Source organism: Podarcis bocagei (genome assembly GCF_964188305.1).
Source record: "Podarcis bocagei genome assembly, chromosome: 10".
Classification (NCBI taxonomy): Eukaryota; Metazoa; Chordata; class Lepidosauria; order Squamata; family Lacertidae; genus Podarcis; species Podarcis bocagei.
In genome coordinates this window covers 78,057,712-78,080,624 of record NC_138135.1, presented here as the reverse complement: position 1 = coordinate 78,080,624, position 22,913 = coordinate 78,057,712, and the positions used below count along the sequence as shown (strand labels likewise).

Sequence of the window (22,913 nt, the reverse complement as noted above, 5' to 3'; positions counted from 1 at the left end):
AATGGATGTCTCGTACACCCCAGGTAGTGTGGTTGCTGACCTTGAGCCAGACATCCTGGAGAGTGAGGCCAATGGGCCTTAGAAAGCACTGCAAATAACAAGGCCAGTGGAAGTGATGGTATTCCAGCTGAACTATTTAAAATTTTAAAAGATGATGCTGTTAAGGTGCTACACTCAATATGCCAGCAAGTTTGGAAAACTCAGAAGTGGCCAGAGGATTGGAGAAGATCAGTCTACATCCCAATCCCAAAGAAGGGCAGTGCCAAAGAATGCTCCAACTACCGCACAATTGCACTCATTTCACACGCTAGCAAGGTTATGCTTAAAATTCTACAAGGAAGGCTCAAGCAAGAAAGAAGCAAGAAAGAAGATTCCACCTAAACATTAGGAAGAACTTCCTGACAGTAAGAGCTGTTTGACAGTGGAATTTGCTGCCAAGGAGTGTGGTGGAGTCTCCTTCTTTGGAGGTCTTTAAGCAGAGGCTTGACAACCAGATGTCAGGAGTGCTCTGATGGTGTTTCCTGCTTGGACTCGATGGCCCTTGTGGTCTATTCCAACTCTATGATTCTATGATTCTAGTATGTGGACCGAGAACTCCCAGAAGTGCAAGCTGGATTTAGAAGAAGCAGAGCAAACATGCGCTGGATTATGGAGAAAGCTAGAGAGTTCCAGAAAGACATCTACTTCTGCTTCATTGACTATGCAAAAGCCTTTGACTGTGTCGACCACAGCAAACTATGGCAAGTTCTTAAAGAAATGGGAGTGCCTGATCACCTCATCTGTCTCCTGAGAAATCTCTATGTGGGACAAGAAGCTACAGTTGGATATGGAACAACTGATTGGTTCAAAATTGGGAAAGGAGTACGACAAGGCTATATATTGTCTCCCTGGTTATTTAACTTATATGCAGAATTCATCATGTGAAAGGCTGGGCTGGATGAATCTCAAGCCGGAATTAAGATTGCCGGAAGAAATATCAACAACCTCAGATATGCAGATGACACAACCTTGATGGCAGAAAATGAGGAATTAAAGAACCTTTTAATGAGGGTGAAAGAGGAGAGTGCAAAATATGGTCTGGTCCCATCACCTCCTGGCCAATAGAAGGGGAAGAAATGGAAGCAGCAACGACAAACCTAGACAGCATCTTAAAAAGCTGAGACATCACCTTGCCAACAAAGGTCCGTATAGTAAAAGCTATGGTTTTCCCAGTAGTGATGTACGGAAGTGAGAGCTGGACCAAAAAGAAGGCTGATCGCCGAAGAATTGATGCTTTTGAATTATGGTGCTGGAGGAGACTCTTGAGAGTCCCATGGACTGCAAGAAGATTAAACTTCTCCATTCTTAAGGAAATCAGCCCTGAGTGCTCACTGGAAGGACAGATCATGAAGCTGAGGCTCCAATACTTTGGCCACCTCATGAGAAGAGAAGACTCCCTGGAAAAGACCCTGATGTTGGGAAAGATGGAGGGCACAAGGAGAAGGGGACGATAGAAGACGAGATGGTTGGATAGTGTTCTCGAAGCTACCAGCATGAGTTTGACCAAACTGCGGGAGGCAGTGAAAGACAGGAGTGCCTGGCGTGCTCTGGTCCAGGGGGTCACGAAGAGGCGGACACGACTAAACAACAACAACAACAAATATATATATATATATATATATATATATATATATATATATATATATATGCGCACACACACACACACATCTTAAAAAATGCTTAGGTGTATTCTCATTTTGACTCAAGAAAATCACCATTTTATAGTTCAAATCGGGAAAAATAAATATAGTAAATGGACAAAATTACAAAGATTCACAAAATGTTCAGGGGTATGCGTGGCCACAGAAAAAAGCACTGTATATAATGAACTAAAAAAAATTAGACATAATTAGAGTCAATCCCAAGACTTTGCTGTGCATGGTTTTTTGTTAACCCTACATGGTTTTGCACCACTGTAAATAATATTATAGAGTAAAGCCAACAGGTTATCTGGGTTAAAAAAAAGCAGCTCTAAAGAGACAACTTTTGGAACAAGGTAAAGGGACAGAAGAGAAGCTTATACGCTCATCTGCTATGGATTTGTGTGACACAATTCTTAAATACCTTTCTTAAGTATTAACGTTTATGTCAATGTCATTTATTAACACTCTTAGGTGCTGACTCTTAAGGGGCTCAGGTCCCTTTGTCCTTCCATAAAATATTGCCCCCCTCAATGTGAGGACAATCAGGGTCAGAGAAGGCCTATCACGGAGCCAACTATGGTGTGGCCTGGTTTCAGCTGCTGGCAGCTCTTCTTCCTTTCCTTCCTGCTGTGGAAGGGGAAAGCAGCTCCTGGCCAGTGGGTGGGGTGGGTGGGAGGAATAGGCCAAGTGCCAAAGAAGCAGCGATCCCACAGCATTTGGCTCTGCCCCCTGGCTCTTCCTGGCATCCCACACATCATTGGTGCCCGCAATCTTCTGCTCAAGTTGGTGCCTCTCTGTTGGGGAGGACAGGAGGTGAAGGGTGCAATCCAGAGACAATATAAATGTGCTTTAACTCCTATCAGCAGTGTTCCTAGTTTTGTTGTTTTCACAGGGGGTTAAAATACAGTCTAGTTTCTGCTGCATTTAATAATAAAAAATCTGAATTGTGCCCAATGACTGATTTTGAATATATTGTTTTAACATGATGATATTTTAAGTGTAAATTAAAATATGTGGTCCTGGATTAATGTAAAGTATACCATCATTCAAATGGGCTAAACAATAGTTTCTAAACAATAGTTTAGAAAAGTGGAGTGGCAACACTGTCTTGTGTTACTGAAGGTCGCATATGATCATCCACACATTCAACATTTAGAGGTACTGAGTGACCATAACCTAGACTGCAGGTTACCTGGATCTATAAGAACAGATTTCATAGAATCATAGAATCATAGAATCATAGAATCATAGAGTTGGAAGAGACCACAAGGGCCATCGAGTCCAACCCCCTGCCAAGCAGGAAACACCATCAGAGCACTCCTGACATATGGTTGTCAAGCCTCTGCTTAAAGACCTCCAAAGTAGGAGACTCCACCACACTCCTTGGCAGCAAATTCCACTGTCGAACAGCTCTTACTGTCAGGAAGTTCTTCCTAATGTTTAAGGCTAGGGAACCACTTTCTAGAAACTTCCTTTCATAATAGGTCTGGTTTACACGTTGCGCTGTATCTATCCTCCATCCAAGCTCCATGGCTATGTTCCACACTGGCAAAGCATAATGGGATGGGTCTATGCCCACCATTGTACATGACCACACAGTTTGACCTGACCATTTCAGCAGAAGATAGGCATGTTATTTTGAGCAACCATTGAGGACAGGCCAACCAAGCTGCTATTCTATAAACTGAAAATACATCTGTGTAAAAACATATTTTGGGGGAAAGGGTATACAGTGGTACTTCGGGTTACATACGCTTCAGGTTACAGACTCTGCTAACCCAGAAATCGTACCTCGGGTTAATCAATGGCCTTAACCATGTTCATGGGTGTAATGTGAAAACAACTTAACTGCATGTCGCTGTGAGAGAGGCTGCATTGTGCCACCTTTTGCTCCTTGGAGGAAGGATCAGATTAAAAACATATACAGTGGTACCTCGGGTTACATACGCTTCAGGTTACAGACTCCGCTAACCCAGAAATAGTACCTTGGGTTAAGAACTTTGCTTCAGGATGAGAACAGAAATCGCATGGTGGCAGCAGGAGGCCCCATTAGCTAAGGTGGTACCTCAGGTTAAGAACAGTTTCAGGTTAAGAACGGACCTCCAGAACAAATTCTTAACCCGAGGTACCACTGTATGGGGCTTGCCTTTTTGGCATTTAATCCTGGGGTACTTGCCTCATGGTACACTAGAAGTAGCCCCCCATAGCTACTGCTACCTAGAGGTAAGTGCAGTAGTTACCTCTTGGCTAAGTAACCTTAAGCTTAACCTGAAAACATAACTACTCCAATCCAACTTGACTTGCACTTTAAAAAAAGTATTTGCCCATGACTAGTTGCACCAGAAAGTAGATGGGGAATGTGTAATGAAAGCAATACGGATAGATGACATCCACATGTATCCATGTATAGGCAAATAGTGCCTGCAGTTCCTGATCTAGAAAGGGAAACAGGCAGGGATCTCCTTGGTGCACCTAGGAGATGTGGCAGAGGGTCTGGTAACTGTTATTATAGGAATTTCACATAATTTCTCCGAACCAATAATATTAATTGAGCAATTTCTCTCTCCGTTCCCCAGCTTTATGAACAGCCATCCATTGGGTGGTGGGATGATGATGATGATTTACTGTTCTTCTCAACACAGCCTGGATGTCTATACTTTCTGTTGTTGGACTTCAGTAGTAGTTAATGACTGTAGCCAGATGCCTACATAGAAGACCTGGTATCTGTCTTTCCACATCACAAAACACACTGTGAAGCCCACAATTGCTGCAAGGAGGTTAAGCACTATCTGGATCAGCAAGTAAAGGTTGAAAGTATTGGTGATGTCGGTACAGTCGGATACATTCTTGTACATGAAGGTTCTGCTGAGGGGATCCACTGTTTCCAGTTTACACTGACAGGCCTCAGTGATGGTTTCACAGGTAAACTGTGTGATCTGTGAATAACAGTAGGCAGCAAAAGCTACTGCCAAAACACAGACAATCAGACTCAGAGCGCTCAGCAGAAAGTATGCAACCTGGAAAGGAAACACAATGAATTTATTTTCAGCATTACAAGCAAATTTTATATGGGCTTTACAGTGAATGTTTGCAAGTTGGTGAAGGTTGCCATTTATATATGAACTCTGACAGTCCCAGATGACTTTCACAAATGTCCAGAAATAAGTGATGAGGCAGCTTGTGGGAAACAGGGGCAATGTTCAACTACACAGACCTTTGGTCTGATCCAGCAGTGCTCTTCTCATATTCTTATGAAATGTTGGTACATCTATAATAATATTTTTAAAAGAAATGCCTCCAAATGCGGTATTTAGGTCATCAGCGACTGTAAAACATATAACAGTGGTACCTTGGTTTACGAACTTAATCCGTTCTGGAAGTCTGTTCTAAAACAAAGTGTTCCCAAACCAAGGCACTCTTTCCCATAGAAAGTAATGCAAAATGGATTAATCTGTTCCAGACTTTTAAAAACAACCCCTAAAGCAGCAATTTAACATGAATTTTACTATCTAACATAAAATGAAAGCAATAATCAAAGTACTGTACTATAAAATAACTAAAACAGTATTGTAGATGATAAAAATAAAAATTTAAAAATGTTCTTACCTGCACTGATGATAGTCATTGCTTGGGGGGGGGGCTTTTATCCATTTCTGCAGTCACACAATCAATCAGTAGCTGAACTGGGATCCACACAGATTTCCCCCCCCCCTCAAGCTGCTGCAGGAAATGCTCCCTAGAGCGCGTGCCTCCTGCAGCGGTATGGGGGGGAGGGAGTTGCACGCCTGCAAAGCAGCTGGCTGGCGGGCGCACAGCTTCCCTCCCTCGCAGCTGCAGAAACGCCTTGACAACCCCGTTCTCCGTTGCCGGACAACGGAAGTGTGGCACTCAAAATGAAAGTGCACCCCCAACAGAGTACATTCGAATACCAAAAAAAAAACCCCACCAACAACCCAAAACACTCATTTCCGCGTTTGAAGCATTCATAATCCAAAAAGTTCGTTAACTAGGTTGTTCGTAAACTGAGGTACCACTGTATAGGCACCCTTCAAGGCAATCCTCAGAGACACGGAGAATCATGTGGGCTTTGGGGTAGGAGCTATTGCCCTGTTAAATGTTTATTGCATGGTTTCAGGCACTGGAAGGGCAGAACATTTTCTCCACATGTCAGAACGAGGACATCAAAGGAGAGGATCAAAGCTTGTGCACGAGGTTACCCTGAGATCCATCACATGGCAGACTAAGAAGCAATTCCAAAACTGCGCACACAACAAAGAAAGGAGCTAGAAAAGGAGTTTGGATTTGCTGTTTTTCACAGCTTGACATAAATACAGGCTGGTGATTGCTACATAAACATAGAAGAGAGGAGAAAGGGATGTGTTGGACTTTGAATGACATCCCATACATGTCTCTTTTTCAGTTCTACTGGCAAAAGATAGAATCATAGAATCATAGAATCATAGAGTTGGAAGAGGTTGAATCGAGGCGAACTCCCACGAAAGCATGCACGTGACTGCAGGACTAGCAGAGCATACAGTCCGCAAGCTTTCTTTCTTTCTTTCTTTCTTTCTTTCTTTCTTTCTTTCTTCCTTCCTTCCTTCCTTCCTTCCTTCCTTCCTTCCTTCCTTCCTTCCTTCCTTCCTTCCTTCCTTCCTTCCTTCCTTCCTTCCTTTCTGCTTGCACACAGTCACAATGGCCTCGCTACAGAACATGAGGGGCTCCCATAAGGAGTGGTTACAGTTTTCTGGTGGAGGAATCTGGTCTCTCCGCAGCCCAGGTGGAAACACGTTGCAGCGGTGAGCGCCGGCCTCGTTCCCCGGCAGGAGAGCCGCAACGTGGGCCCAGCCGAACGGAGCTGCACTGGGGGGGGGGGGCATAGTTTTCAGCTGGATCTATAACCCAGCGAAACGCTCCCCGCTCTAAGCCCCAGGGAGGCTTGCATGCAAGTAAGCGTGCGTAGGATCGGGAGTTGCTCAGCAGCTGTTACTATCATCCGGGGATGCCTAAAAGGTCTGGCGCATAAGCCACGCTGACATGCAAATGACTCGGTATAGTCAACCTTGCTCTCTTTTCTAGTTGCTGAGGAAGGATGCTTTAGAGCGTTTTTAAAGTTGTTGGGTTTTTTTAATGGAAATATACCCAGCGCTTCTCGAGGTACTGCAGAATATTCCCCCCCCCCAAAGGAAACGAAACGCTCTGAGAATGAGCAGAAAAGGAGAAACAAGAATTGCTGGAAGTGTGGGGTGAAAGAAGGTGGTTTTTTTCCACGTGGTGGTCATGCGATAATACATGAATATTTTCCTTAATCTTTTTGGGATTTCATTATTCATTATGCCTAGTAGGAAGGTTTCAGGCTATTTTGGGAAGGAGCATTTAAACATTTTTTAAGTTCATTGCAAATTATTTCCCCAAAATTCCTACTTTTTTTTTACAGTTCCACCACATGTGGATCATGGTGTCTTCCACCTCCCCACATCTCCAACAGATGTTTGATCTAGCTTTATACATTTTTGCAAGTTTTACAGGTGTTACATACCATCTGCAGAGCATCTTCATGCAGTTCTTCAAATCATAGCATGCTGTAAATTTTCGGTCCTCCCTCCACAGCCTCTCCCCTGATTCCATCTGGATGTTGTAGCCAAAGTCCCTAGCCCATTGCATCGTAACAGATTTCACTTCTTCCTCCTTGACCTCCCAGTCAAGAAGGAGTTTATACATATTAGAGATCGTTTTCTTATTAAATTTATTAAATCTTTCTCTAATCTTGAGAGTTCTGTGGATAACCCTTTCTGTTCATCCTTTTGAAATGTTTCTTTTTTTAAGATATTTATTGATTTTATGATTACATACTATACATATACACATTACTTTACATTTACATTTACTCCTAAGAGTTGACTCCCCTCCTTCTGGCTTTTTTATGTCATCTCTAAGTTTTTCGCATTGTCTTTATCGATTTTGTTTATTCAACTTTATCTGTACAGTGTCTATATATAAATAAATCTGTATATACATGTCTTGTTGTTTGTCTATATTCATTTACAGATACAATTAGTTACCTTGGTTGTATTTTACATTTTAATTCATATTGTCATTTAACATCCAATAAAGTTTATTTTAATTTCCCATTATGAGGTTTATTTCCATTCTACCGATTTCACTATTTCACCTTATCCTATGTATAACATAAATTTTTACTATTCTTTTTGAAATGTTTCATCGCCCTGTTGTTGAATTTTCCCTGTTAATTTGGCTATTTCCGCATATTCCGTGACCTTGTACTGCCACTCTTCTACTGTTGGCAATTGTTGTTGTTTCCACACCTGAGCCAGCAGTAACCTCGCCGCTGTTGTTGTGCATAGGAACAATTTATGATCCTACTTATCAATATCCTCTCCCACCATTCCCAACAAGAATGCCTCTGGTTTTTTTCAGAAATGTGTACCTAAAGATCTTCTTTAATTCATTGTATATACTTTCCCAAAAAGTTTTTACCTTATCGCATGACCACCACATGTGGAAAAAACCACCTTCTTTCACCCCACACTTCCAGCAATTCTTGTTTCCTGTTTTATACATCTTTGACAATTTAGTTGGCATGAGGTACCATCTGTACATAATTTTTAACAGATTTTCTTTTAACAATGTACATGCTGTAAATTTTAACCCAGTGTTCCATAATTTTATCCACTTCTCATACTCAATATTGTGGCCAATATCAATTGCCCATTTAATCATGACACTCTTAATTTCTTCATCTTTTGTGTGCCATTCTAGTAGAAATTCATAAACCTTAGATAGTATTTTTTTGTTGTTGTTATTCTGCAGTACTGCAATTTCTAATATTGATTTTGTTTGTTCAAAGCCTCTTATTTTTTAATCTTTCAAAAAGATGTCATTCATTTGGTGGTATTCCATCCAGCTTGACAATTTATCTTTTAATTCCTCATAAGGTCTAATCTTAATTACATTATTTTCTTCCAGCAACATGTCTCTATAAGTTAACCATAGAATCATAGAATCATAGAGTTGGAAGACACCAGAAGGGCCATCGAGTCCAACCCCCTGCCAAGCAGGAAACACCATCAGACCACTCCTGACATATGGTTGTCAAGCCTCTGCTTAAAGACCTCCAAAGTAGGAGACTCCACCACACTCCTTGGCAGCAAATTCCACTGTCAAACAGCTCTTACTGTCAGGAAGTTCTTCCTAATGTTCAGGTGGAATCTTCTTTCTTGTAGTTTGGCTCCATTCCTCCGTGTCCGCTTCTCTGGAGCAGCAGAAAACAACCTTTCTCCCTCCTCTATGTGACATCCTTTTATATATTTGAACATGGCTATCATATCACCCCTTAACCTCCTCTTCTCCAGGCTAAACATAGAATCATAGAATCATAGAATCATAGAGTTGGAAGAGACCACAAGGGCCATCGAGTCCAACCCCCTGCCAAGCAGGAAACACCATCAGAGCACTCCTGACATATGGTTGTCAAGCCTCTGCTTAAAGACCTCCAAAGTAGGAGACTCCACCACACTCCTTGGCAGCAAATTCCACTGTCGAACAGCTCTTACTGTCAGGAAGTTCTTCCTAATGTTTAGGTGGAATCTTCTTTCTTGTAGTTTGGCTCCATTCCTCCGTGTCCGCTTCTCTGGAGCAGCAGAAAACAACCTTTCTCCCTCCTCTATGTGATATCCTTTTATATATTTGAACATGGCTATCATATCACCCCTTAACCTCCTCTTCACCAGGCTAAACATGCCCAGCTCCCTTAGCCGTTCCTCATAAGGCATCGTTTCCAGGCCTTTGACCATTTTGGTTGCCCTCCTCTGGACACGTTCCAGTTTGTCAGTGTCCTTCTTGAATTGTGGTGCCCAGAACTGGACACAGTACTCCAGGTGAGGTCTGACCAGAGCAGAATACAGTGGCACTATTACTTCCCTTGATCTAGATGCTATACTCCTATTGATGAGGCCCAGAATTGCATTGGCTTTTTTAGCTGCCGCGTCACACTGTTGGCTCATGTCAAGTTTGTGGTCAACCAAGACTCCTAGATCCTTTTCACATGTACTGCTCTCAAGCCAGGTGTCACCCATCTTGTATTTGTGCCTCTCATTTTTTTTGCCCAAGTGCAATACTTTACATTTCTCCCTGTTAAAATTCATCTTGTTTGTTTTTGCCCAGTTCTCTAATCTGTCAAGGTCGTTTTGAAGTGTGATCCTGTCCTCTGGGGTGTTAGCCACCCCTCCCAGTTTGGTGTCATCTGCAAATTTGATCAGGATGCCCTTGAGTCCATCATCCAAGTCGTTGATAAAGATGTTGAATAAGACCGGGCCCAAGACAGAACCCTGTGGCACCCCACTAGTCACTCTTCTCCAGGATGAAGAGGAACCATTGTTGAGCACCCTTTGGGTTCGGTCAGTCAGCCAGTTACAAATCCACTGAGTGGTAGCATAGTCAAGACCGCATTTTACCAGCTTCTTTACAAGAATATCATGGGGCACCTTGTCAAATGCCTTGCTGAAATCAAGGTAGGCTACATCCACTGCGTTCCCTTCATCTACCAGGCTTGTAATTCTGTCAAAAAACGAGATCAGGTTAGTCTGACATGACTTATTTTTCAGAAATCCATGCTGACTATTGGTGATCACAGCATTCCTTTCTAGGTGCTCACAGACTGTTTGCTTAATGATCTGCTCCAGAATCTTCCCTGGTATTGATGTCAGACTGACTGAGCGGTAATTATTTGGGTCCTCTCTTTCCCCCTTTTTGAAAATAGGGACAACATTTGCCCTCCTCCAGTCTGCCGGGACTTCGCATGTTCTCCAGGAATTCTCAAAGATGACTGCCAGTGGTTCTGAGATCACATCTGCCAGTTCTTTTAATACTCTTGGATGCAGTTCATCTGGCCCTGGAGACTTGAATACATCTAAACTAGCCAAGTATTCTTGTACTATCTCCTTAGTTATTCTGGGCTGTGTTTCCTTTGCTGAATCATTTGCTCCAAATTCTTCAGGTCGGGCATTGTTTTCTTTATCGGAGAAGACTGAGGCAAAGAAGGCATTGAGGAGTTCAGCTCTTTCTGTGTCCTCTGTTTGCATTTCACCATCTTCTCCTCTGAGTGACCCCACTGTTTCTTTGTTCTTCCTTTTGCTACGAACATACCCATAAAAGCCTTTTTTGTTGCTTTTAACCTCTCTAGCAAGCCTGAGTTCATTCTGTGCTTTAGCTTTTCTGACTTTGTGTCTACATGTGCTGGCTATTTGTTTGAATTCCTCTTTGGTGGTTCCCCCCCTTTTCCATTTTTTGTACACATCCTTTTTTAATCTTAACTTGGTTAAAAGTTCTTTAGATAGCCACCCTAGCTTCTTTAAGCACCTTCCATGTTTCTGTCTCATTGGTATTGCCTGACGTTGTGCTTTTACTATCTCCCTCTTAACAAACTCCCAGCCATCATGAACTCCCTTTCCTTTTAGTATTACTGTCCATGGGATCTCACCCAGCACTTCCCTAAGTTTTATGAAGTTGGCTTTCTTAAAGTCAAGAAATTGAGTCCTAGTATGCTTGGCTGCTCCTTTCTGCTGTATAGTAAACTTCAGAAGAGCATGATCACTTGTGCCTAATGATCCTTCCACTTCTACCCCACTAACCAGGTCATCAACATTGGTTAGGACCAGATCTAAAATGGCTGTTCCTCTTGTTGCTTCTCCCACTTTCTGGACAAATAAGGGGGGGGGAGGGGAATAAAGACTTTAAACAAAATCCTAATCATGCCTTGGTTTCTTTGTACACATGCTATCAGATCAATAATGCATAAATCTGTCAAATCTATTGAGCCAAAAAAAACAAAACCCAGCAATCCACAAATAGCAACATGGTTGCCCATGTCACACAGAAATTTAAGGCCCCATTGAGTGACAGCTATGACCCTCAGCTTGAATATCAATTACTCAGTTTCTAGGGCACGGCAAAACACTGGGAAACAATTGTAAAACTTTGCTACAAATTTGGAGGGGAACATAGCCTGAAATGTAATTCTGGAATCCAGCAGAGAAACCTTCCTGTCCATTGTTCCACAGGAGACTATCAGACTTTTTCAAAAGTCATCAGGATGCAAAATGGCAGCCTTAGTGTTATGGGCAGAAAGAGAGGGGTTTATCCAAGCACGCAAACACATATTGTTAGGGGAAAGGCCATAGCACATAGGTAGAGCAGAAGGTCCCAGGTTCAATTGTTGGCCTCTCCAGGTAGGGCTGAAAATGTCCCCTATCTGAAACTCTGGAAGGCTACTGCTGGTCAGTCACTGTGGACAATACTGGGCCAGACAGACTTTGAATGAGGCAGTTTCCTAGGCTGCAACATCTTCCTCCCAAGAATTTTCATAGTGTGTACAAAAGGGACATACATTTTGCCTCCATAGAGAAAGAAGTAAAGTGACAAAATCATCTTGGCTACTCAAAATAATGGTTAGCTACCAAGCCCAGTGAAAATGTGTGAACCCTTGCAAGAAGCTGAATTATTTTATCTGTGTATCACAGCTGTGCAAGCTGGAGCTGATGCGAGTTGTAGTCCAAAATGTCTGGAGGGAACCAGGTTGAGGAAGGCTGGCATAACACATTTGCACTTATTTGCCTACTTATAAAATCTCTTCTTCTTGGAAGAGGCAAAAGGCAGGACAATAAGGCCAACACTCTAATCTCCAGAAACCCACCACCCCTTCTGGCTTCTCAGATATTTGAGGTTAACAAGGAAGAAAAAACAGTATCAGGCAATGTACCTTGATGGCAAACTGTATGCAGGTCTTCTCATCCGGTTGGTAAGAAACACATAGCATCACTAGTCCCAATAAGGCCACCACGCAGACCTAAAAAAGGGAAAGCTAGACTGTAATTACATTTTAAGAACTGGGGGTGGGAATATGATAGGCAGTATTACAGTGTTGCACTATCGTCTCCCTGACCATAATGGCTAGGGTGATCTTGAGATAGAGAATGAAATCAAGGAGGCACCAAAAAAGGAAAACGCTGCAATAAAAGTGACACATGCATGTTCCACTTATGACAAAGAAGTATCCTAGAACAGTTAGGGGTGGCAGTCTTGGCCTTGGTGCAAGATGCTGAACAGTTGGGATCAGTGACCAGAGTGCTATCAAATTCAACATATAACTAAGTAGACGATTGCCAAGAAAATCCAACACATTTAACTTCAAATGAGGAAATTGCCAAAAAAAAAAAAGCTGAAAAGTAAAGAGGGCCACATCTCTTCAAAAAGTTTGGCAGTTGTTCAAAACCCAATAACAGAAACTCATCAGGAAACTCATCACCAGGGCCAAGAGGATGCCAGCATGGTTAATGAGCAGTGTCAAAGAAGTTATGCTTTCCATATTATACAGGTCCATTAATCTCAGTGGTTCTGCTCTGAGTATGACTTAGCAGGATACAACCCCTCATCTATATTCATCCTTGACAGAGTTGCCAAGGGAAGTAACACCATTGAAACATGGTCCTGCAGGGGTTCTCCTCAAATCTGCACAGTGCTTCTCAGGTTTAATCCTGTGTGTCCTTGTTCTTTACCATCTACATGAAGCCTTTAATTCAATTAACATGATCTGCCTAACGCTCATATCTTAGTGATATCATATACAACTATAGCCAAATGGTATATAAACCTCAGGTACAGAAGCACCTGAAGAGCTGAGCAACGTATGAACCAGGTTGAAAACGCTCTGGGCTGCATTACACAGGGCTCTGTGGCACCACGGTCCTATACACAGAGGAGCCTAGGAGTCAGCCATGAGTAGGTGCACCTGTCCACCCTATTCACAATTCATGTGACATGGAGTCCACATTTGCACAGGCCCATCCACATAATCCATCCAGAAACTGGCAAGGTCGTAACCAACTACTGATTAATTTAACTGACAGAAATATTTAAAATCAGCCATGCCTTCAGCAGTTTCCAAGATGTCTTACGATCTTGGAACAATAAAGGGATACCTGAAAATTGCATCTCTGCCCTATTCCACTCATGGATTCTTCTTGCCAGTTGACAGGCACCATTGGATACCACTCAGTAAATATAAAGAAAATACAATAAAAAATAGCCTACAAAACAGCAGCAAAATATGAACCATAAAGCAGTCATTCCCCTCCATCAGCAGGGGAGACCCTCTGGTGCCACTGCTGAGTGCTGATGCCCATGGCCCATGACCGGGCCTTCTGGAATACCCTCCCACAGTGGCTTGGCAGGGGGCTGGACTCGATGGCCCTTGTGGTCCTCAGGAGTGTCAGGCTCACATGCTGTGCATTCTATAATTTTCACCTGCTTGCAAACCAGGGTTTGACTCTGGTTTGCAGGCAAATGGTTTGCCCTTTCAGTCACAAACAAGGCTTAGAAGAGTGGAAAGTGGAAAGTTGCAGGCAAGCCCTCTTGGAAATAGCAAATATGGTTTAGTATTATATGTGAATGAGCCCTAAATGATAGAGAGAAGTTTCCAGACACACTATTCTTGCCCCTGATATAGAGCAGGGGGGGCAGGCATATTTTTTGGGGGAAGGTGGAGGACCATGCCAACATACACCTGCCTAGACACACCTTTACCACCCAAAGGCTTTGTCGTCGCTCCTAGTCCACAAGTTTTTTTAAAAAAATTTTTTTACTCTTTCCTTTTCACTGTTCAATTCCATGTCAAAAATCCAAAATTCTGCAATACCCATATTTTGCCAGCAAGGAAGAAATGTGTTCAAATTGCTTCATTTATTCTGACATCAATCTTTTTTTAAAAAATTAATAGCAGTACCCTCAGTTCTGTCCCCTCGCCCTCACAGTCCTATTTATGACCTTGAAAGCATAAAAAGAAAAGACAGTTAAACCATAAATTATCCCATATTTTATTCTCAAATTTTTGAATCCTATTACAGAAAGTCAAGATTTTTTAAAATGAGTAATGAATCCCAGTTCCAGTTTTTGCGTGGCTCTTGTTGCTTCACTGGCTGAATTCCCCTTTATTCATACTAATGGACTAAAGCACTTGATTTTCAGCATGGAGCAGTATGACAGTTTTGCTACTAATAAAGCAAAGATCCCTTCAATAAATCAGGCTCTATTTAGCACATTAGAATTCTCCCTTCACTTTTCTGTCATAGCATGTTAGCAGCAGTCAGGAAGACAAAGTCACCCCTGAGGTAATCCCAACAGGGATGAGCTGAGCCTATTATGTGCAGCTAATTTTGCAGGAAAAAAGTATTGGTTTCAAAGTTCTTCTATGGTTGGCCAAGTGGAATGCTAATCAAATACTGGTGTGTAGGGTGGGGGTGCTGCAGCGAGGGGAGGGGGCAGAGCGCACTTGAGGGGGATGTTGCTAAAACAAGCATGCTGATATTTTAACCATGCTGCCTCTGTGTTCTGCTTCACTGCCAAGAAAGGAACCATTGCTCATTTCTGCCTTAATAAGCGGACGCCAGAGAGGAGCACAATCTGCTCTAGAGTCAGACATATGATATCTTAATTTTCCCCTTTGTAATGCTGCTTGTTTGGTCTTTTTGGTTTAAAAGTCAGTTAGCAAAATTAAGCAGGGTGCTTTCAGATACAAAGTATTTTCAGAATTTTGTTCCTTTATGCTGAAATCACAGATATGTCTGGAATCTAGTATGTCACTATCACAACATATACACATTTAACTTCTAGTTGCTTGGGGGATGGGGCTAAAACTAATTTTAGTACACATATGCACCATAATGTAGTAGTAGTAGTAGTAGTAGTAGTAGTAGTAGTATGCACCCAAATTTCCCCAAGACAAAAACAGGACCAGGCTTTACCAAGGGCAGGAGGGACACAGGTGGCGCTGTGGGTTAAACCACAGAGCCTAGGACTTGCCAGTCAGAAGGTTGGCGGTTCAAATCCCTGCGATGGGGTGAGCTCCCGTTGCTCGGTCCCAGCTCCTGCCCACCTAGCAGTTCGAAAGCACGTCAAAGTGCAAGTAGATAAATAGATACCACTCCGGCAGGAAGGTAAACGGCGTTTCCGTGTGCTGCTCTGGTTTGCCAGAAGTGGCTTAGTCATGGTGGCCACATGACCCAGAAGCTGTACGCCGGCTCTCTTGGTCAATAAAGCGAGATGAGCGCCGCAAACCCAGAGTCGGTCACGACTGGACCTAATGGTCAGGGGTCCCTTTACCTTTACCTTACCAAGGACAGGCATTAGAAAACACAGACAGCTAGAGGTGACAAGAGGCATGGAGGAGAACAGAGAGAGAGAGAGAGAGAGAGAGGTCAAGATTGTCAGAAAGGTTTGAAGATGTGGTCTTGGGTATATTCCCAATTAAATTAAATTGCTAAATGGCAGTACATTTCCAAAACTTTAGTCTTATCCAGCCAAAAGGCACAGCTAGGGGAGCATGGCTTGGGCACCGAGTCTCAACTGAAAGTTGCCCAATACCCAGTCCTGGTCCACATTTTGAGGAAAAAACTGGCTTAGAGGTTTGCCTGTCCATTTTGTTTCATAACTTTTCTTCTAGGAGAGCTAGATTCTCATTCTCTCTCTCTCTCTCTCTCTCTCTCTCTCTCTCTCTCTCTCTCTGAAAGCTCAGCACCTGGACAGCCCCTTGCATGCATTTGCACCATTATAATCCAGCCCTTTCTCATTTCTATTTCTCATTATACTCTACCTCACAGGCTTAGAACAATGAACATTTCGTACAAAGATTACCATAATAAAGGACAAAAGTGGTAAGGACCTAACAGAAGCAGAAGACATCAAGAAGAGGTGGCAAGAATACAGAGAGGAATTATACCAGAAAGATATGGATGTCTCGTACACCCCAAGTAGTGTGGTTGCTGACCTTGAGCCAGACATCCTGGAGAGTGAAGTCCAATGGGCCTTAGAAAGCACTGCTAATAACAAGGCCAGTGGAAGTGATGGTATTCCAGCTGAACTATTTAAAATTTTAAAAGATGATACTACTATCAAGGTGCTCAGTGAACTAAAATGGATGGGAATGGGCGAATTCAGTTCGGATGACTATCATATCTACTACTGTGGGCAAGAAAACCGTAAAAGAAATGGAGTGGCCCTCATAGTCAACAAAAGAGTGACGATTTTAAATGTCTATATTGCATCAGCAGCATTCACAATTGGCACAAATTGAGGAGAGGGGCTGAGGCATTTTCAGCATCATTTATAGGAAACAATATAAGAGCACAAGAGCCCTGTTAGAACAGATCACTGTCCCATCATAGAATCACAAAATTGTAGAGTTGGAAGGGACTCAGAGGGTCATCTAGTCCAACCCCTTGCAACACAGGAATGTCAGTTAAATCATACATGACCTCTGCTTAAAAACCTCAAAGGAAGGAGAGCACCCTGTTTTCAAAGTAGATCATGAAGGCAACAGAGCTCTTCCTACACTTTACAGACCATGGTTGCATCTAGCTCTGCACTTTACACTGACTAGCAGAAGCTGACTAGGGTTTTGGATAAGGTTATTCCCCCACCCCACCCCACCAGGACCAGGAGATGTGAGGAAATGAACCTGGGACTTTCAGAAGCAAAGTACATATTCTGCAACTGAGTTACATCCTAGTCATAGAGATGGCACTGATTCAGTGTCCTTGCATTCACATAGTCTCACATGGTGGATGGAGGGCTGAACATGGACAAGGCTGAAATATGCACTCAGTCAGATTTGCCCTGTGATCTTGGGCAATCACAATTCCTCAGTTGAATCTGTTTCACAGAACTATTGCAAAGATGAGAAAGGGCAACTCAATCTACTTTGCATGGTTGCAGACTAAAATGTGGTATAGGAAGGAAGGAAGGGAAAGAGATGTGTGCAACTAAGTTTTACTCAAGGGTAGATCTATTGAAATCAATGGCCTTAACCATGTTCATGGGTGTAATCTGAAAACAACTTAACTGCATATCGCTGTGAGAGAGGCTGCATTGTGTCACCTTTTGCTCCTTGGAGGAAGGATCAGATTAAAAACATATACAGTGGTGCCCCGCAAGACGAATGCCTCGCAAGACGGAAAACTCGCTAGACGAAAGAGTTTTCCGTTTTGGAGGTGCTTCGCAAAACGAATCTCCTATGGGCTTGCTTCGCAAGACGAAAATGTCTTGCGAGTTCCTGCGGGGTTTTTTTCCTCCCCCCTCCTTTTCTAAGCCACTAAGCCGCTTATCAGCTGATCCGATAAGCTGATAAGCCGCTAAAAGCCGCTAAAAGCCGCTAATAGCGCTAATCCGCTAATGGGCTTGCTTCGCAAGACAAAAAAACCGCTAGACGAAGAGAATCACAGAACGGATTCTTTTCGTCTTGCGAGGCACCACTGTACAGTGGTACCTCGGGTTACATACGCTTCAGGTTACAGACTCCGCTAACCCAGAAATAGTACCTTGGGTTAAGAACTTTGCTTCAGGATGATAAGAGAAATCGCGCAACTGCAGCGGGAGGCCCCATTAGCTAAAGTGGTACCTCAGGTTAAGAACGGACCTCTGGAACGAATTAAGTACGTAACCAGAGGTATCACTGTACAACATGCCATTCTCCAACATAGCCAAGAATCAGGAAAAATTGGTAACATTGTACTGTTATGCAAACAGGATACGGCTGGGTTATCAGCTTCTCCCACTGAATTTCTGGCACTTGAAAAGGAGTGCTGGGACGAACAGGGCCACATTCAGGGCTCACTCCAATGTTGCCCAAGTTTATGCCCTTTATCTTTTCATTCAGGCTTCCTGAGGGCCTAAGTGAGGCAACACCCTCCAAAATGGATGCAAGGGTGTGGATGGCACAAGCAGGGGGGCAAGCTGGAGGAAAGACGGGCACTCCACCCCACCCGCTGTTGCCCCACCATGGCAAACTTGGTGGGCCTTCAGCTAATATAAATAGTAAACTCAGTAGTATATGGCACATGGAGAATCCATTGAATTTTAAAACAATGTGAGTGTGGTGGGCCCTGATGATCTATTTGTAAAATTCAGAATCATCAGCCTCCAGAATCTGGCAGGAACTCACTTGGAACGAGCACTGAACAAAACATTAAAAAATGCATCATACAGCAAAGTAGCTCAAGAGACAAGGCTTCACATGGCCTAATTCCCCCCTCTCTATTTCATTAACAACAAATCAGCTCTGAAACACAACCCATGACTGGAATGAGCGCGCACGCCTTGGCTGGGTTCGCGCTGTCTGTCCCCGCGGACCACGTGTTTTACATGATCACAAATAGCCTTGTCAGTCTGCTACAAGGTATGGCAAGGCAGCGTGTCGCTGGGCGAGTCCGAATTTCCGGGACTGGCGCATATCCCCGTCCTTCCCCCTCCCCCTAAACTCGCTTATTTGCATTTCAAATTTAACACTTCGGCTCGGCAAGAGCCAAAGTGCCCTCGGCTGTGGCAAAGGAGGCTTGGGCGAAGCGCAAAACAGATCAGACAGTTCTTTAGAAAAGTCCAACAACTCATCGCAGCGTGGAAGCAACAGGAGCATTCATTCCCTTCTCCTCTGTCATTTCGGATCAAAACGTTAATTCTCGTCCCTTGCCTCTCATTCCCTTTCCCTTGGCAAGGGTACAGGCGTGCATGTGCCAGAACCACATCTAACCCCCACCTTTCAGCCATGGAGCAATCCTTGCACTGCAATCCAAATCTAGAAGTCTGCTAAACGATGCACGCAGCAAATCTAAGGGTGTTACTTCCCCGTCTTCCCAGCTTCCTATGGTGTTTGCTCTAAAGTAACACGTTCTTTCCACTTCCTTTCTTGCATGTAAAATGGATACAAACAACCACTGCAGGGCAGCTGTTGTTGTTAAAGGTTAGCTGAGCTCCAGCCCGAGCCGCGTCTCGAGGGCCGCGCGGGCAGCAGGTTAGTCGGGGCGTTAGGGCGCGCGCGCGGGCCGAGGCGCTCCGCGGGGAGAAACAGGCGGCGATGCTTACGAGGAGGCCCGCCCAGTACGGCGTGTCTCTGACCAGCAGGGACGAGCTGACGCCGGCCATGAGGAAGCCCAGCACCGCCACCGCGGCGCCCAGAGCCAGCTGCCCCAGGGCCGCCAGCAGCGGGAAGCGGCAGCCGCAGCACGGGCGCGGGTCCCCCCCGCGGCTCTCCTTCGCCGGCCGGGCCGCTCCTGCGCGCTCGCCGCCTCCCTCCGGCCCGGCCGCCGTCTCTTCTCTGCCCATGCTGCTCAGCTGCTGCCGGGAGGACTCCAAAGAACCAGGCCGCGCCTCTCCTTCGGGGCTGCCGGCCGACTCGTCTCTGGCATTTGACTCGCGGAGGCTGCACAAATATGGAAAACATTGGGAGCTTCCAGGCGCCACATATAGCCCGGAGGCGAGGGGGGATCCGAGGGGGTAGCGGACTGCCAACCGCCCGCGCCAGCCGGCCGATCCAGCGCCGGCTCTGCCGTCCCCGAGGGAGCTTTGCACGTGAGAATGGAGGCGACTTCCTGCTAGGAATTGTTCTGGGATGACAATTACCGCATACGTTGTAGAGTATGAACGGGAAAAGGAGGGTGAGATTTGGAAAGAGCAAGGGTCAAAGTACTGCATGTATTTTTATATTTTTAGTTTGTTCTTTTATGCTGTGAAGCGCCCTGAGATCTTTGGATTAAGGATTAAGAGCAGTATACAAATTTAATTAATAATAATAAAATAAAATGTGTTTTATGAAATACTAAAATTTGAGAAAGAGGAAGCTGTAATGCCTTTTTAAAGTTTCATTGTAATTTAGTAGCAATATTAACATGGTATTTCTAAAATAATTACGGCACAGATGTTTGGGTTGTCCCATTGCCTGCCCCCAACCCTAATGCAAACATTTAAACGAGGGAGAGCTTTGACCTGTATGTCCAGGAAAGCTCTTTCTTATCCAAGCTCTGTGGGTGTTGTGGGAATAGATGCTCCACATGCACATTTTTTGAAACATCTGCACAATGTCCCTGGCATCAACGGGCCGGCCTGTGTCCCCTCCCCCATTAAAGAAACAACAGCTGTTGCATAGGACTCATTAACACCCTGCATGTTAGACTATTCAGGAACATTAATTCATTTCAAATATGTATTTATTTACTTGACCTTGCCCATCACTGGACAAAGAAGGTGGACATAATAAACTGTATTAGAACAGTAGGGTGGCCTCTTTGGCAAATGTGCTACAAGTCAAGCTCAGAGCACAAAAGGAGTACAGTAGTTATGTCTGCTGTGGAAGGGACCAGACAAACTGCATAGCACTGAATACTCAGCATGTTAGTGACACCACGTAATGCATACGGAGTTGAGAGGGGAAAGAAATCCCAAGAACACTTTACTGAGGAAACTGAACAGAAAATGTATAATCTGAGGAGAAAAGGAACAGAGGGGCTTTGTCCTTATTTCAGGCCTTGTACATAGCAGGGAGACATTTAACTAAACAGAGAGAGAGAAAACTTCTGAAGACCTACAAAAGCAATCAGGACAGGTGCTACTTCTGCAAACATCATTCCACTCTGCCTGGTTGCTAAGCAACACAATCCACCCCCTCCATTTGACTTCAACACTGACATAGTTAACCCTTTAGTTGCACATGGAATGATCTCTGCTGTTGCACTTCCAATGCAGGAATGCTGCCACAGGTAGATCCACATGGCAGTGTACCATGAAGAATGGGTTTTTAAATATTCTGAATAAATACAATTGTTTGAGCTTTTACAATAATTATGCAGCCTATGTGAGAGGCCAAAGTCATGGTCTTCACGTGTTGGCATCTGCAAAGGGGATCTTCATACATGCTGAAATTGCAACAAGTCTTTCCTTTGACATATTGTGAGAAACCATGCTATTTCCAGCTCTTGATGCTGCTTAACTACAATGAAGGATACCTTTGGTATTAATAAATTACTGTGTCAATTTGTTTTATGGCTTAAGCAATATCCTCTTCAGTCATTTATATTTCATATGTGTCAGAGCTGCTTCCAGATCCTAGCTCACAGAGGATCACGCTAGCCAGCGTTCACTTTATAAAAGTCTTTATTGAGTTACAGTTTCCATTCTCAAGCTGCTGCGTGCAGCTCTACGTCTTATGGGTTAGACCGGCGAAGCTCCGTCTGAGTCTCCGCCTCCTGTACACCAGCTTACTAACCTAGTCTTACTCCACCTTTTCCACCTGACCGTTCTTCTCTGGGTCCCTCTGCCCCCCGTGGTCTCTTCCTTCCGGGATTCTTCTGACGCGGACCCCCCGGACCCTCCTGTCTCCTTGCGCCGGGCTTTAGGACCTGGCTCCCTTTCCGGGCTGCTTACTGCGCCACCTTCCTGTGCATTTGAACTTGGCGTGCGCGCCCAACCTTCCACTTTCCGCCTGACCGTTTCTTTGCTCCCCGATGGAGGTGTGGCCACTCCTGACTCGTGCCCTTCCTCCTGTTGCGAGCTGCCAGCGCTTGATACCTGGCGCCCTTCTTCTCCCCTGCTCTCTGTTGGTGACGCTGGTCCCGATTTCCAACTGCTCCCCTCTGAGCCCCCTCTGGACCCTTCTTCCTGGGGTGTCCCCCTAGGTTCCCCCCTTGTTCTGGCCACTGGTGCTCCTTTCTGTGAATCTTCTGATTCACTGGAAAGACTCGGAGATCTCGGGTCGTCGTCATCACTCATCTTTTCCTCTGCCTCCTCCCCCTCGCTCTCTGTTTCCTCCCTTGCCCTCGCCTCTGCTCCTGAACCCCTGACATCCATCCCCCCCTCGAAGCCCCCCTTCCCCCCTCCCCTCCTTCCGGTGCGGGAGCTGGGTGCTGCCGTGTCATGGGGACGAATGTCGGATACAGTTCGCTTCCCGTGGCAGGCCTCCAACTGAAGGCTTCTGGTTCTTCCTCCCTGCTCTCGTCGACAACGGTCACCTCCGCTTCCATCTCTGTGCCGCCGTGCTCGAAACCCGGGTCGTCCCCGAACACGTCCATGTCCCCCTCTTCGTCGGTCCCTCCTGGGGGCGTTGCTCGCCTGGGACCCTCCAGCCACTTCCTGCGAGACTGCTCCTCTGGTCTATTGTCCCACCAATACGAGGGTTCTGAGGCAGATCCCGAGGGTGACCCCTCCGGGGAGCGGGCGTCTCGTGTCGGTTCCTCGTCCGAGTCGAACCCCTGGAACGTGCTGGCTGAAAGCGTGGGTGTGAAAAGCCAGTCGTAGAAAAAGTCTGCTGGCATGGGTCTATGCGTGAAGAGGGCATGAAACTCGTCTTTGAGCAGAGGTTCCTCCAAATCGTAGCCCAGCACCCAGCTGTTGGCACTG

The 22,913-nt window shown here is 44.7% G+C and overlaps 1 protein-coding gene across 1 annotated transcript; it reads right to left on the bottom strand.

Annotated features, from left to right (window-relative positions):
- Nucleotides 1–3,511: 3,511 nt before the first annotated feature.
- Nucleotides 3,512–21,543, bottom strand: SSPN (sarcospan). The gene is made up of 3 exons (XM_081211339.1): nt 19,608–21,543; nt 12,457–12,543; nt 3,512–4,699 (listed from the first exon to the last, which is right to left on the bottom strand). The coding sequence occupies exons 1-3, from the start codon at nt 20,214–20,216 to the stop codon at nt 4,334–4,336; spliced, it is 1,062 nt and encodes a 353-aa protein (XP_081067465.1). The 5' UTR covers nt 20,217–21,543; the 3' UTR covers nt 3,512–4,333.
- Between the last annotated feature and the right edge of the window lie 1,370 nt (nt 21,544–22,913).